Source organism: Dacryopinax primogenitus (assembly GCF_000292625.1).
Source record: "Dacryopinax primogenitus strain DJM-731 SS1 chromosome Unknown DACRYscaffold_7, whole genome shotgun sequence".
NCBI lineage: Eukaryota > Fungi > Basidiomycota > Dacrymycetes > Dacrymycetales > Dacrymycetaceae > Dacryopinax > Dacryopinax primogenitus.
The window spans coordinates 674,588-690,394 of record NW_024467204.1 but is presented as its reverse complement, the minus strand read 5'-3'; the positions used below and the strand labels follow the sequence as shown (position 1 = coordinate 690,394).

The 15,807-nt window shown below is 48.7% G+C and overlaps 3 protein-coding genes across 3 annotated transcripts; 1 reads left to right on the top strand and 2 right to left on the bottom strand.

Annotated features, from left to right (window-relative positions):
• Window positions 1-215: 215 nt before the first annotated feature.
• DACRYDRAFT_21721 (kinase-like protein) lies at window positions 216-6,241 on the bottom strand. Its single transcript, XM_040772521.1, has 23 exons — window positions 6,030-6,241; window positions 5,728-5,980; window positions 5,009-5,675; window positions 4,790-4,949; window positions 4,593-4,735; window positions 4,238-4,542; window positions 4,125-4,187; window positions 3,608-4,069; window positions 3,525-3,554; window positions 3,382-3,471; window positions 3,294-3,330; window positions 3,113-3,248; window positions 2,987-3,065; window positions 2,792-2,938; window positions 2,642-2,744; window positions 2,158-2,591; window positions 1,587-2,107; window positions 1,354-1,537; window positions 1,211-1,292; window positions 1,074-1,158; window positions 947-1,026; window positions 625-900; window positions 216-575 (listed from the first exon to the last, which is right to left on the bottom strand). The coding sequence occupies exons 1-23, from the start codon at window positions 6,224-6,226 to the stop codon at window positions 292-294; spliced, it is 4,818 nt and encodes a 1,605-aa protein (XP_040629635.1). The 5' UTR covers window positions 6,227-6,241; the 3' UTR covers window positions 216-291.
• A 4,709-nt stretch (window positions 6,242-10,950) lies between these two features.
• DACRYDRAFT_106800 (uncharacterized protein) lies at window positions 10,951-11,419 on the top strand (the record flags this gene model as incomplete). Its single annotated transcript, XM_040768339.1, has 2 exons — window positions 10,951-11,157; window positions 11,204-11,419. The coding sequence occupies 2 exons, from the start codon at window positions 10,951-10,953 to the stop codon at window positions 11,417-11,419; spliced, it is 423 nt and encodes a 140-aa protein (XP_040629634.1).
• Window positions 11,420-11,748: 329 nt separating this feature from the next.
• Window positions 11,749-14,106, bottom strand: DACRYDRAFT_15362 (uncharacterized protein; the record flags this gene model as incomplete). Its single annotated transcript, XM_040771100.1, has 6 exons — window positions 11,749-11,835; window positions 11,874-11,887; window positions 11,954-13,138; window positions 13,191-13,510; window positions 13,565-13,869; window positions 14,044-14,106. 6 exons carry the CDS (start codon window positions 14,104-14,106, stop codon window positions 11,749-11,751), a joined length of 1,974 nt encoding a protein of 657 aa, XP_040629633.1.
• Between the last annotated feature and the right edge of the window lie 1,701 nt (window positions 14,107-15,807).

The window sequence follows — 15,807 nt, the reverse complement described above, 5'->3', positions numbered from 1 at the left end:
TCGTTCTCATTCAGTCGGCTCAAAGAGGCCTCAAAGAAAGTGAGGTTGTGTTTGTATCTTGTGTAGTATTCAAAGGGCTCGGCAAAATGTATCTTGTTTCAAAGTGTTCAAGAACGCAAATACAATCTCCGCATGCGTTTATTGTACAACCTCCAGTTATTTCGAATGAGTGAATACGCTGGTGAATGTGCCACTGTTTAGGCTTGCGGTCCAATGTGATACATTAAATATCCAAATAAAAGTCGATGCTTGTAGATACAATGGGCTTAAATAACCGGGGTATACCCTCCATCATGCGGGAAAATGCAGCATAAACACTCTCTTTGGTTCCTCACGAACGCTCAGCAACCATATGAATCGGTGACCATCCACTCGCTTGGCCGAGATTGCATCCCGAATCTGATTTGCGTAGGTCGCACTGTCAAACACAGGTAGAATTGCGCGCCAGGCATCGTCATCTGTTACCCAGCTTGTGTCCGCAATGAGCCTAGCAAAAATTGTTGACGGCACAGCTATAGCAACTACGGGGACACCGGCTTGCTCAGCACGTTGAATTTCGCCGTAGAGCTTCTCGGCTGTAGAAGGTCAATAATCAGAGTGGGGTAACAAGCACACATGACCTACCCTTGTCCCGGTAGATTTCCTTCGCTCTTCGTTTCTTCGATTGACCACCCTTGTCGCTCTTGCTCTGGTTCTTCTCGAATTTCTGATGTTGCTTCTCATCTTCTGGGACTACCATCTGCAGGTCCATTGCTGTTTTCTTGCCTTCTCGTCGTTCCACTGGGAGCTTAGCAGCGCTAGATGAACTGACTACCGCTTTTGCGGTGGCCGTGGACAAATCGATACGCTGCTGTTCTGCAAGCTGGTGCGATAAGTAGTTGACGAGTTCGGCGCGGGGTACTATTACAGATCAATAGGCTTGTTTCAAACATCCATCACGCGTTACCTTGAGCTTCCGTCTTCCTGAGAACACTCTTCACTCTGAGGACTTGCCCACTTGTTTGCGATCGAGTTAGTACCAGATAACTAGAAAAACTGTGAGCGAGGCAACAACGTAATAAATTACCTCATACAGAATTCCTTCTTTGAGGCATGTGGCCATGATATTTTCTAGCGTGTCTTCGACAGCACTTTCGTACATAACATCGGCCGAAATGCCTCCAACTGTTATCAGACACAAGTCCCATTTAATTGTAGATGAAGAACATACCATTACTCCACAATGAATTGACGATTTCGATTCTCTCTGAAAGTTTGCCAGCCTGGAACGAACACACGTATACGTCGGCACGCTGTCCAAATGGGCATGTCAGGGGTCTGAGGCAAAGTTTACACTAGAGAAAGTACACTGACCCTGGGTGCCCACAGCCCAAATGACCGCTCCTCGTCGTTCTTATTTGTTGTCAACTGTTTCACTGTTGATGTTTGGTACCGCAATAAACCTTGCATGATTCTCTCCGTCGCGATCTGAACGCCGACAACAAGAGGAGGCCCGCGTTCTGTAGGAGGTGCCACTTTACGAACAAGCGTATCATATCTAGAAAGGTGATAAGGTCACCTGCCAGACGACATGCTTCGATACGCACCTTCCACCGGTAGCTAGAATCGTCTTACGTTTGCCACGAGCGGCAAATTCAAAGACAACGCCATCTCGAAAGTAGTGACGATAAGTTGACAGAGCCGGAGAGAACACAAGCTTGCTCTGAACGCCGAGAAGTGAGCTGAAGCGCAAGACTTCCCTTAGTTCATTGAGAGGACTCTCCCTTGACCTGCGAGACGGCATTTCTAGGATCCGCGATATACGTCTGGGTAGTTGTCGAGAAGCATTCTCCAAATCCCCTTCGAATCGTACTATAATTTCTAGATCGTCCACGAGAGTACGGGATAGGCCTGCATCCAGAAGTTCAGTGCGATCGAAGTGAAAGCCAGGGCTTCCACAGTCTTTGAGAACCGTTTGTATCATGGTGTGCTGGTCTTGAGGAACATGCTCAAACAATGCCCCCAGAAGAGCACCATGACTGATATGGACTTCCCAGCTCTCTTCATTGAGTGCCGGCATTCCTCTGATGATGCTGTCCACCACCGCAATGGCTTCCGCTTCTGCAGCCTGATGCATGCCATGAGTATCAGAGAACATTTTATGCTTGGTGACCGTACCAGGTTAAATTCCATCGTTACAATGTCGAACATGGCGTGACTGACGATCCGTGGCTGCCCACCAGCAAGACCCTGCTCAAAGCTCTGTCCCAGAGCGTAGCGCTTAATCCGAGTGACATTGCGTCGAACGACCAGCCTTGCGAAAGGCAAAAATCCATTTGAAGGTAGTGCGACGAGATTCCCTTGACGATCCAGATATATCGCTGCTGTCCGCTCGTCCAGATCATTCGGACCCACCGGGAGCAAGAGTGGCGGTTCCATGTTGATGGCCCCATGACGTCGAAAGATGCCTTTCACATAATCTTCTACCACGGTCTGGAGGAAGGTGTAGCTGGGTTGCTCGGCACGATCATAGACGAAGGGTCTAATTTGATCTTGGGGTTGCGAAAACAGCTTCGTGAGGAGGGATTGATGGTGAGGTCCGCTCTTGTCAACTGTGTGCACGGCTCAGAATAGCCGTAGACAGACTAGATCATCATCGTACCTAGCAGTCGTAATGCGTCCTCGAGACGTCTGTTCTCCAGCCTTTCGGGGAGGAGACCGCTACTCAGAAGTTCGTTTGGCATAGGACGTTTCGCAGGATCGTGCTGAGTATGTCAGAGATTGGAAAATGACCAGTGCAAGCAGTACCTACATTAAGTAGCCATTCAACGATCTTCCTCTGGTTCGGTTTGCTACTCCACGTATTTGGGAATGCCAAGTACTCCCGCAGTGCCTGAATGACGGCATAACGCTCTTGTTCAGTATTGAACGCTCCTTGAACCATTTCGAAGAATACGACCTACAGAACGCGTCAGTCGTTGCATCTAGAAGGCTCTGTATTACTCGCCCCCAGAGAGAACATATCCGCTTTCGCAAGGTCTCTCGGTCCCGATCGAGGGTTGCTGATCTCTGGAGCAACGTACAGGCTGTCTTCAGGTCAGAAAACACAACAATAATCAGCGAGACGGCCTACTAGGTGCCCACTCCTGATGAAGTTTGCGAGGCAGACGCCTCTATTCTCCGAACCCCACTTGATTGGTCGATCACTGCCCCAGTGGATGTTGCCTGTGCGAGACCGAAGTCTCCCAGCTTCGCATCACCATGTTTGTCTAGAAATACTCAGAAGTGGAACAATATATAGATACTGGTCATACCAATGAGGATGTTCGTTAATTTGATATCTCGGTGCACCTAAAAACTCAGGATTCTAGATCAAGTCAGTGCTGATCGAATTTAACGTACTATACCCATAGAAAACATGTGGGCCATTGCGTCGAGAACTTGGCGAAACAGTTTCCAATACCGTTCCTCATCGAGGCCAGCTGCAATTGCCTACACAGGGTCCAGTCAAACCCAATCCTATGGGACCGCGCTCGAAGCTTTACCTCCTTCAGCGTTTGTTGCTCAACGAATTCCTGCCGATACATAGATCAGACCAGCTCAGAATGAAGCACACTGTGACTCTGACCATCTGAATGTATAATATGCGCTGTACGCTGGGCTTGGGGGATTTTGGTACCACTGCAGCGGATCGGCTGAGTTTGCGGCTATTTTCGATGGAAGTCTCCGAGTCTGAAGACCCGTCTGAGACAGAATCGCCGTCCTCTTCATCGTCCGCGTCCTTTGCGAAAACAACACTCGGAAACGATTGAGTCTTCGTGAGATCATGATCTGAGTCGAAATCACTGTCATCAACACGAAGCAAATCTTCATCGTCCGGGAGCACGGACATTCTTCTTTGCCGCATGGGCTTGTCGCTGCTTTGTGAGCTATCCGAATGCGCATCTTGGTCGGCCTTCTCGAGGGGCAAGTCTTCTAGCCAGCATGTAATATATCGAACAATATGACGATGATTGAGTTGTGAAAGGGCATTGACCTCTCTCAATATGCGACTTTCGCTGTCTGATGAGCGCAGTTTGATTCGCTTGATCTGCAATCCAATAGGTCAAACAGCGTCAAAGTTGCTCAAGAAGCTAGAACTTTACAGCGTAAATCATATGATCCAACCTCATTCGTACTTTGTCAACAGACCCAAATCCTCCACGACCCTACTCCCGACGTGAAAAGGGGTTTGGCGCAAAAACGAGATACAACTCACGAGATGTTCGAGATGTTCAAAGTCATCAGTAAAACGAGAGTGGGTGGGTCGCACATTTGCCGTGCGCCAGTTCGGCCCTAGGGATGAAAGGAAGTAGGATTTGTCGGGAGATGTTGCGGTTCGAGATTGCTCAATGATTGGGGTTACGATTTCCATCTTGAGTGGAATCAAAGGTGATGGTGGTACGAGCTTGCGTTTCTCCATTTTTTCCAAGAGTGCTTGACATTTCGGGCGTTGGGAAGGGTTCGGATGCAGAAGCAGTCTCAGAAGTTCTGCTAGGTCGGCTGGCAGGCCTTTCGCAGTTCCTGGGGAGGATTCAACAAAAATGATCAGATTACAGAACAATCTGACCTACCTGCTAAGAACACTGCGTCGAGGTTAGGGTATTGCTTGATAACGGCCAAACCCCACAACATTTCTGTCCAAATGACACCAATATTCCACAAGTCACGAGCGAATGTGTAATTAAGAGGTTTGTCAATTGACTCGGGAGGTGGCCTACGAAAAAAATGATTCAATACCGGCTCCGGCTGTAACTCTCGGACAACATACCACGCGGGTGGTCTTCGAGCGGTATCCAAGGCGTCATGTATTGGATTCGACTTATGTAGGTCAAGCAGACGCCTGTAGTAAAGAGCCCCTTGGACTTTGACAACGGTTGATTCCGAATCGGTGGACGATTTGGTGAGTAGTACCATATCTGCCCTTAAATCTTCCACCGCAGGCTTCAGTAACGGCTGCGGAAAACACTAGCAGAGAAGAAGGGCTAACCCTGATGTATTATCCTGTGGGAGTGAAGACATGACAGTGCAGACACCAGCTGACACAAGTAATTGATAGATGTGTCGATGCCGAGAGCAGGGCAGTAGTGCAGGACCTGATCAAGGGAGACTCCATCAGTCCGCTCACGGATGAGAGAGAGAGACCAGTGTCGAGTGGGCCCAGCCTGTCTTTCGGATAGTTTGACTCCAAACAACTGGATCAGGCCGAGGTGCGAGACATGTAGCAGGCGCTTAATGTCCTCTTCAAGATCCCGAAGTTTTCGAAGACCAGCGGTGGTATTATAGAACGAAGACTTGAAGGTAACGATGAAGCACTCCAGCAGAGGAAGCTTGGCAGGCTCGATAGCTGCAGGTTCAGCTGCCCATCTGACACCTAACCTGTCCGGTTTGGGGTCGCTGATGTGGAAGACGTCCACCCTGATGCCGTTGATGACCACACCGCGCTCAAAGAGCTCCTTGCGGCCACCAACTTCCCCAACCAGCTCCCTAAGCCCTGCAACTTGCGCCACCTGCTGACGCTCAGCCAAACGCTGCTTTTCCACCCTTTCTCTCGTCTTCCGATCCTCTTCGTCGATCTGCACCGCCAAAGCAGCTTTCCTATCTGCATCCGCCCGTTGTTTGCGTTCAACGGCCTCCTTCTCTTCTCTTTTCCGTTTCTGGATAGAGCCATAAGCTTATCAGCCACAATCAAAGGCCTAGCGGACGCACTTGTTCATCCTCGACAGCTCTCTCCTTCATCTCCGCGGCAAGCGATTGGTTTATGTTGGTCACGACCTTCTCATTCCTTGCATTGATTTTCTCTTCGCAAGATGCAACTAGCTCTGCAATCATAAAACCCCCTAACATCTTGTTCGCTTGTGCACGAAGGTCTGTAAGGATCGACTTGACGAGGACCGGGGTCAACCCTACTGAGTTCTTGATGTCCAGCATTGGAGGCACTTTGGGGTATCCTTTCGGAAGTCTGGAAAGACCTATTAGATCCCCCCTCCACACCATTCATTTGTACATACTTGACATATAGTCCGCATGACACCTTTTCTGGTCCATGCGGATGGACCTTGATTAGGAACTCCCTCAGGTCCGTTGGTTGCTTCTTGGCCTTTGCTTTCCAAACGGATGCCGTGTAGCTCTCATCAAGGTCATCTCCATACATGGAGCGTAGTACAAACAGCTCGGCCTCTTGTGGGTTTGTTGATTCATCATCCATGCAACTGATGGCTGCAAGGGGTGGACGGTAGGAAGGCAGTACCGACAGGGGATAGGGACCACAGCCTTGCAGCGTGTATGATACGCGCTATATGACGTGACATATGGGACAAAAATCCGACCAGTAGCGGAATCATTTGACATTCATCCGCAAATCATTCAACAATCATTTGACAATCATTTGTCACTTGAGAATCACTCCGGTCATTCCCCAATCACTTGACAATCACTCCGATCATGATAATCACTTGCAAGTCATTCACAGTCCCAAAATCACTCGATAATCATTCAATAATCACTCCTTCCTCCAGCATGCCCCATTCATTCACACCTACTGATGAATGATCCTCATTCACAGATCATTCATAAATCACTTGGCCATCACTTGGAAACATTTGATAAACATTCCCTTACCTTAGCCTCTCATATTGTATCCTTTCATCTCATGAGAATAGGAAACACCATATATCTCACAAAATCTGGTCACTCTATTTATTATGGGCAATCTCTGGTGTCAGCAGTCCTCCTCCCACACTTTGGGCCTGGCCCAGGGCATCATCAATCAACTTGATTATCTGCTGTTGCTGGCACTGTCCACAGTCCTGCAATCCACAGATCTTGCAAAACCCATGTCATTAAGCCTTGATCATGGCAACAACCATGCTTCTGTTTACTCAATGGAATCATAAACAGGAGCTCAATATCATCAGATGCAGTGGTGTGGAAAAAAAACCTGAGCCTCCTGCCCTCTCTCTTCACCTTCTTGCCTTTGTACAGTGTTGTCCTCTCCCCTCCTCCTTCCACAATAACCCTCAGGCAACATGACCACTTACTTTATAGAGAGACACTCTCAGATCCAATTCCTCATTGGTGTGCACAATCCCAATCCTGCTAAGGCATTACTGATCCACATAGGTGCCACCTATACCCACCTCTCCTTCCAGCCCCCAACCTTCTTGAATGGTGAGCCTGCTAGGCCTGATCATCCCATCCCCATCTCTCAACCCAAGGACTTTGTGGGGGTGGTCCCTGTGTGCACCAATCATTCCATCCCCACCTTCTACAACAGACCTCAGTCCCAGCCTGTCCCTGGTCACTATGTGCACTACAGGGATGCAGCCCACTCATTCCATCCCCACCTTCAGCACTAAGGGCTTCTCCATCACCTGCCACAAGTGCTTTGCCCTGATTCCTTTCACACAGCACTCTGGCCATGGCAAGCACTCCTCTGCTGTCTTGTCCCCATTGTGATGATTGCATGCATTTTCTCAGCCAAGTGAGTCATGCCCTCCTCTGCCCTTATCCACTTATCTCATAAACCAAAGGAGCTACCAGAGCCAACTATCCTTTGGCCCTCGACATGATGCTTCTGCAATTGTTCTCTGAACAAACACAATTGACCAGTGCCTCTTCAGCTCCACGCACCCCACACAGCATGGAATGCACCTTGTTCTTTTTGGTAAGTGAGCAACCAACACTACTGCCATCCTCTAAATCACCTCACAGGCGGCTCAAACCTGGATGCATACTATGCTTTGCTCAAATGAACTACCTGGAGGAGGTGTTTGTGCAATGTCATATTCACAGCACCTCCCCTGCCCTGATGAGATGGACCATCCTCTTACAATGAACAACAACCACTTCTGATGCCATTGATATAGGCCCTCTGGCACAGGTCTACCATCATGTGCTGGTGGTGAATCTATCCTCTTGACCTTCTCCTCAGAGGCCTGCTTTTGCACCTACTCAACTGATGGCTAGCACACCTGGAGTTGCTGTCCTGCATACTTCCTTCCATCTTCAATGAGCAACCACAGATGGAGACAATGTCAATCTCGATTGACTCAATGTGTCAGCTCATCATCCTCTGGCCACCAGCTCTTGCTCTTCCCATTGTCCACCTTGGGGATCATCTAATTGTGGTTGGAGCTCCCAACAAGGCAGAGCTGCAAGTACCAGTCAGCCAGCATGTGGTTTTTCCCATGTGTCCCCTCCGGCCTCCCTTCAGCCAGGTGCACAGCAGGTCAGCATTCAGCCAATGCCCAGACAAGCAGCCAGTTGTGGAGCCCAAGCAGCCGTACTATTCATTGCAATATTGCCCTGTCTGGTACATAACTCAACAATCATGTGTGTATATCCTCATCTCCACCTAGCTTGCCAGCATAGACAGAATCTTTCCTCTAGTCAACACATCCAGCCAACAACCCTACGCTGGGCTGAATTTGCAAGGTCTCAGTGCATTGGTTTCCCAGTTCTGACCATTAGGCCTCCTGCACAAAGTCAATCCATCAGCTCAACACTTTGCTGAGCTGGAGGTGAAGATTGTTGCTCATCTCTTTGATCATTGCCTCGCATTTCCTACCTGTCCAGCTATCAGTAGCAATCTGGAAGAAGTGGACCCTCACCAGATCCAACCCGTGCTTTTCAACTTTGTATGACCATCCCCCCAGCACAGTGATCCTCCTGGGGATTATCATGTCATCCACCTCAAGACAAACAGGCCAATCCTTGAGGAGTTAAAGAAAGTTTACCATCTGTCAAGACTTCCACCTACTCACAACATGCCAAAGGCATACATCATGCCCATTGGTCCATTCCTTCATTCTACCATTCACTTACAACTTACCAACATCTATGTAGTTCCACAATTTGGAGGAATCCCCAGCTACCTTCCACCTGAGCTCAAACAAGCACCTGGCCGACATTACTGTTTCATTCATATTGCTTTATACCACCTATTGCATGGGTTCCCAGACCAGCCCCATCTGGACAATACCTGTCTAGGCTCCCCTGCCTGCCTTGCCTCTGCTCCAGCTGTTCAGCAATGCTCGCCTTCGCTGCTGTCCAACCCTCATCCTGATAGCAGCTCAGGCCCTCCATCCCAACAGCTTGGCACTTCAAGTCCCCCTTTGGCCATCAATTGCGTAGAAGGGCTGAACATCGAGGGTGTCACTGTCATGCTCTGAAGATCCATCTCCCAAATCATTGAAGAAGGGTCTCCCCATCGCATTCAGCCAGCCATGAATGCCAATGCTGGTTTTGGCCATACCAGCATGGAGCATGACCAGGCTGTCCTCATGGTCACCTCTCGGGAAGTTTTGCCTTTGGATCAGACCCCACTAGTTCCCTCATCCTTCAACTGCACACCATCCTCATCTCAAGGCACTGGCTGAACCCCTCCCTCCCCACCATTTGAGGATGAGAGCAGGCAGCATGTTTGACCATGTGTGTCTTCCCCCATAGACCTGACTGGGGACTCTGACACTGAGCTTCCTTATGGCTGCTTCACTGTCAATCCCAATTCTGAAACTGATGATGATCAAGATGACGATGACAAAGAACTGGAATGGGATGATGGGTATGAAGATTTGCCTGGTACATTGTTGTCTGTCTCTCTAGCAAGTCCTCATACTGATACATGCTACAGTGTGGGAATTGCCAGAATGGTGGACCATGACATACACAGAGGTTGCTGCTGTATGGACCATCTGGGCACAGAAACAGATTTCGGATCTCCCTCAGATCCCAGCCCCTCTGATCATCAGCAAGACACACCCCTTGCACCCCAAAGCATACCTGGATCCAGCATTCGAATCCCTTGCCAAGGGTATGTGTTCCTATCTCTGGCAGCTCATTGGTGCATCCTTTCCATCCACAAAGTCTTCAATGCCTCTGGGTTTGAATGACACCAGTGCAAACCTTTGTGCCTACCTTCTCAGGCTCATGCCAATCCACCTCTGAGTGAAAGTGTAAGTATCATTTCCCCCTTGTCCTGGCATCATTAAACATGCATCAATAGGTTGAGTTCCTCACCTGCTCCTGACATTCAGGGTGATCCTCTCACTGTGGGAGACAGCCCTATGCAAGCTGTTGTCTTTATGACACTTAATCACTTCCTATCCCACAAGTTGTATGCATACAGCTGGAATCCCGACAGGTTTCTAGTTCTCAACATCAATGATGAGACAACCTATCATTATACTGAAAAACTCTTTTGGCGCTCCATAGGCACCCTGTCAATCCTATGGTTGCTCCATGGCAAGTCCCTGCCATGGAATATGTCACCCTTCCTCTTATATGTGTGCTGGGATGAAAACTACAATTTGGCAATGGAATGATGTGAAGACCTCTTGTTTGTCCGCAGGTTTGTGCTGAAAACAGCCAGTCTTCTACTCTTGTGGAAGTGGCTGGCATGCACTCATGTCTCAGACCAGACTCTTGCCCAGGCAGCCTGTCACAGGTGACCCAGGCACTCTATGCTTCAGATGCAACTGTATCTCAAGGCTTGTGATGTGGTAAGCACCTGTTCACTCAGTCCCACAGTCCCTAGTTGACCAAAAAGTGTAGGTCCTCCCCAAGGATCTCACACACTGGAAGATGATGCAGGAGGAGCATAGCTGTTTGGAAAGAAAGCCCTGCAACTTTCTTCTGTTTGGGCATCCCACCTTCTCCAAGGATATAACTCAAGTGCATGCTCTGAGTCTTGGTTTGCACTTCTTCCTCCATCTGAGAACCATATGTTTGTGCCAATCTGGTCAGACATATACTGATCTTCTACAGTATATCATTTGAAACACTTTCAAAGACTTCCAAACCTTCATCTCTCTCCTCTATCACAACAATAGCATCAACGCAGATGCACACATGTGGGATTGCATGTCATATAAGCCATTCGATGAGGGCATTGCCATGAATCCACAGGACTGGACCAATATCAAGTTTGCAATGTCCTGCTACATCAAAACACCAGGGCTGCTGATTATCACCAACTCCCCAGCATTGCATGTGCTCAGTGAGCAGCTGAATATGCTGAGGGAAGGTAGGTTGCCCAGCTTCCTGCCAACTGCCATCAACCTCCCTCAGGTTCACCACCTTCTCCTCAATGTCATGGTACTAGGGCAGCAGCTGCTGCCTGCCTCAGAATCCTTCAGAGTAAGCTTTGCCATACATGTCAACTTCATTGCTGATGATCTCATAGATTGAAGTCTACCCATACCTAGTCAATCTCCCTGGTGGACACAAGGTTCAAAGCATGGAGACACTTGTTGCAGCTAGAGTATGCTTTTGCATCCTTATCCTTGCCTATGGTGAGAGTCTCCCTGCTGCAGCCATAGCCCCTGACAATGGACAGGAGTTTGACCATATCATAATGAGCTTGATGCTGGCTAATTGTGCTGGATTCACCTCTCTATAACCAACAATTGCCCTTTCCCTTCCCCCTGTATACAATACTCTTAATTCTTCTCAAACCTTGTCCCATACTATAGTAATGATGATGCACAATCCCATCCCCATGTTCCACACCAGTCACTTGATGAACACAGTGCCTTCTGGGCCCAATCATCCCTTCCCAAAATTGAATGGCAATGTTATGCAGTTCTAGAGGCTTGGAGATGTATACACATAATGGTATTGTTGTGGAGAAATGGATGGCAATGATACAGTCTTGGTGGCCCAAGGCAGTAGTTAACTTACAAGGCTCTGCTTACATGTACATCTGGAAAAAGAACAGCCATTTCAGTCTCAATTGTCTTTGGCCTGGACAAGCAGGCTGTGTGCTTGATTAGTCCTGCTGGAGTCCCCTCTGTGATAATCCTCCTCTCTGCAGGGCTACATGCAAATGAGAACCCCAGCATGCCCACACATACCAGCCGCTTCTGTACTATATCATTGATGTTGTCTCCTTCATCCCAATGCCCACGCTGATTGAGGTACCATTCTCACTTACAATCCCACACCCTCTGGAATTTACCTTGTCTCACTTGGTTATTGTTGATTGATGGGCAAGATGCTAAGCCACCACAACTGTGAATTGAAAACCAGCTGACAAGATCATCGGATGAGATATGGCCATCCCATCCTATGGCATGGGGTACAATAAACATGTTGCTCTCCAGGATCCAAGGCATTGACAGAGCCATTGCAAGCTCCATGAACAGCTCCATCCAACAAATGAACCAGTACAGAGACTGAGTGTGCCCAACAGGATCATCTGCTGGGGTGGTTCCAGAGAGCAAGTTGTGTATCTCAGAGTGATGCTCATTGAGGTAACTTGCAATGTGGCCAAAATGTGGATTGAGCTCAGCCACATGGGTGTGCATGCCAATTGGCCTCCTTTGATGCTGTACAGGCCCCGAGTCATCCACATGATTGTCACCTTCATCCCCATCAGGCTGCTGTTCTTGTTTGTCTAGGTGGGCGACTGCTAGCATAAAATTGCAATAGGTGGCATTGTCATTGTTGTCAAATGCAGTAGGCTGCACTGTGGACTCTCCCACGACTGGTGCCTGAAGAACAGGGGGTTGACCTGACAGGAAAGCAGGCATGATGGCAAGGGCAGCTGCTGGCAACAAAGCAGAAATGACAAGGGGGGTAACCATGGGTTTGATGGCAGGGGGGTCAGGTGATGGACTCTGAAGAGGCGTAGAGGGCATTACATTGGGCAGTTCAGGAAGGAACGTCGAGAGAGACAATAAGTAGATAACATAAGTATCACCATTGACCCACTGTTGTCTAGTTTTGGGAGGAAGGTGGCTCTTGAACAAGGAAGTCTGCGGGGTATCCTGTCTCATTGGGTGCATGATGATAGGCAAATCGTTGCGAGTTGTGCAAGAGATGATTGGGCCCAGGATGCTGATGTACTGGTGTCCTTCTTGTCTCCCATAAGTGTCCTGGCCATATTGGTAGAATGATGGGATGACTGAGGTGGAGACTGAGTAGTCCCAGTATTTCTCACCCTGGAATTGAGAGAGGCCATGGCTGGGCGCACCAGCCGTCTGGCCAAAGATTGTATGGATGAGACCTGTTGCACTAGCTTCATCGGTTTGTTTGATCTTGATTTTGCCTCTTCCCCAGAGCTTGCCCACTGGCTGGGTGCCACTGAACAGCATGACAATGGTGGCAATCCTTTGCTCTGTTGGATGGATCAGCATATATGTTGTGGGTGTCATGGCGTATATATGCACTTTTCAGCCTGTTGCAATTGGTAGTGGCCTGCAGGGGTGGGGGCCCAACTAGGACACTGCTGGATGTAGGATCAGCCATGGGACTGTGGCTATCAGGAGACAAGCCATTGGGGTGAGCAGGGGGAGGGGTGGACATGTGCATTGTACCAATAAGAGGCTGTCCTCCTGGTTGACTGTGTAAAGTCACTGATCCTGCACCAGAGTGATGTTCTGTGGTGTCCATAAGCTGTTCATCTTCGTTGTGCATGCTGGAGGTTGAGCCAGGTGAGTTAGCACTCAGGATATGCAGATTGTGGGTGCCGGCCAAGCTCCCAAGCAAACTAATGAAAACATCAGCAATGGTCAGGCATATAAAGCATGCAAATCACATGCACCTGTTGATGGTGCTATAGCCCTGCACAGATACTGGGCTATGGTGGTCCTCTGATCCTGCCGCTTGACCTCTCTCTTTGTCTCCTGCCCTCTCCTCTTGAATGAGGAGTGGATCAGTACTATCTCCAACCTGATCCTCCATCTTGGTGTCAACTGACTTGAGACTCTGGGTTTCGATTGGCTCTTCGACAATGGTAGGGTGTAGATCTTGAGGTACTGGTGCGAGATCTTGGGCCTGGAGTGGAGATGCGGGTTGTGGCAGGACTTGCAGCTGCTGCTGCAAACAATGTGCACCTTTGTGCATTGCCTGCCTGGTAGGATAGCATCGATTAGGAATAGCAAGCATAGGAAGTGGAATGGAGGAACAAGGCTGTTGAGGGTGAGTGAATGGGGGAAGAAGTGCAACCAGCATACAATGACCATGCTGTGGCTTTGTTGCTGACTCAGTCTGTTGGACTGAGTCAAAGTATGGTGGGCTAACCTGCATCCCCAATTTGCTGGTTGCAAATGCTGCGCACCATTGATGGAAATATGACATAGGCATGTATGTATTATGGCCCTTAACCTCTATGACATGCTAGCCTGCTCTAATTGTGCCTTGCCTTAGACTGGATGTCCCTAATGTGAATGTTGCACAGATCTGCAATGCTCTTTGCCACCTCTCTGTCAGAGTGTGCCGATCTGCACACACATAGAAAGGGGCAAGACCTCGATTGAGGACTTGTATTTGATCCTTGTTCAGTGGGGAATTGATCTTGGGGGCAGTGACAAGAGAGAGTTGTGGTGGAACTTGATCCAAATGTGTCTGATGAGGAGCGAAGCCATTTGGGAGATGCTGGGGCTGTTCAGCAGCTTGGGGCTTGCTGCAGCATATGGGCCTTGGTTGGGGGCAGTATTTTGTAGGGTTGCTGCATCCTCAGACTCTGAACCATATGCTTGCAGATTTGCAAGATATGGTGGATCATTGGCTGGTTTGATAGGGATGCCTCTAGCCCTGTGTTGAATGCATCTGGTTAGAAACATGTCAACAGGTCTTCGATCACCATCTGCAAGAGACACAGTATGAAAATTCCACTCATTCTGAAACCCAATGGCATTGTTGTTCAGGTCTTGGAGGAATATATACTGCAGAAGCCAGATATGGTTGAGGTTTGACTGATTCAGATGGTGTTGTTCTTCAAGTGTGAAGAAGAACTCTTTCCACTTGTGTCCGAAAGAGTTGGTTATGTCCACCCAAAGGTGCTAGTATTGTGGACTGAGCACCCCCAGATGTATGACCCTCGATCAGGGCCATGGTTTGTGACCATCCACTCAGTGACTCTGATGTTCTCCCCTCCATGATCACCTCTAACTCTTGACAGCATTCCAAAGTCACAAACACCATCAAGAAATACAGACAAAACCATATCAGCATGGTTATTTGCACTAATGCAAATGGCCATAATGCACGTGAATAGCCATCAATGAAAGAATGTATGAAGAGTCCCCAGCAGACAAGCCCATGTTGGCTGTTGTGGTGCCAAAGAGAGTTTGGGCCAGGAACTCCATACTGTTGTCTTGGGATGTGCCATTGGTCAAAGCTTCTTCGGACAGGATCAATGTGTTGAAGAGATCCATACAGGTCCCTCAGGGGAACCCAGTACCCAAGAGATACTAAGTGGCCATCTAGAAGTCATGTGCCGTTATCTGGAAACTGGGCACGTCACAGTCAAACAAGATTGTCAAGGGCATCTTGAGTCAACTGTGAGTCTCATTTGGGGCATCCATGCCATTGCACATTGGAAGAGCCACCAGTATCTTGTACAAGTGAAGGGATTGGGAGTCCTGGGACTCGAAGATTTGCTTGTACAAGTCAGCAGCACACTGTTCTCACTGAACATGTGATTGAGTGTCCAATCACAGCATCCGACACAACTTGCGCAACCTGATGCAGATAATTGAGCTGAATGGTGAGATGAGGTTGACCCCTGCCTCTTGGGAGAACACCTTGTATAACCTGAGGATAGAGATGAGGTATATTATTCATGCTACAGGTGAGCACAGCATCCAGCTTGGCTAGCATGGTGTCGATATCACATTCAATGGAGGCAACATCTTCTTGCCGAAACATGCTAAATAACTGAGAAGGATTAGTAGGAACTAGATTGCTTGGAAAGATTAGCACAGCTTCACCAGCATGATTGCTTCCCTGTCAGGGCACCAGCTCATTGCTTGGTCAAGAGACATGACTAAGCCTTTATGACAT

What these genes read in the sequence shown, in the direction of transcription:
- DACRYDRAFT_21721 (XM_040772521.1), bottom strand. Translation starts at nt 6,226, where the DNA reads ATGGATGATGAATCAACAAACCCACAAGAGGCCGAGCTGTTTGTACTA. An exon ending in TTGAACATCTCGAACATCTC is followed by an intron (nt 4,188 to 4,237) that starts GTGAGTTGTATC and finishes CGTCGGGAGTAG; the next exon opens with GGTCGTGGAGGATTTGGGTC. An exon ending in CAATTCATTGTGGAGTAATG is followed by an intron (nt 1,159 to 1,210) that starts GTATGTTCTTCA and finishes TAACAGTTGGAG; the next exon opens with GCATTTCGGCCGATGTTATG.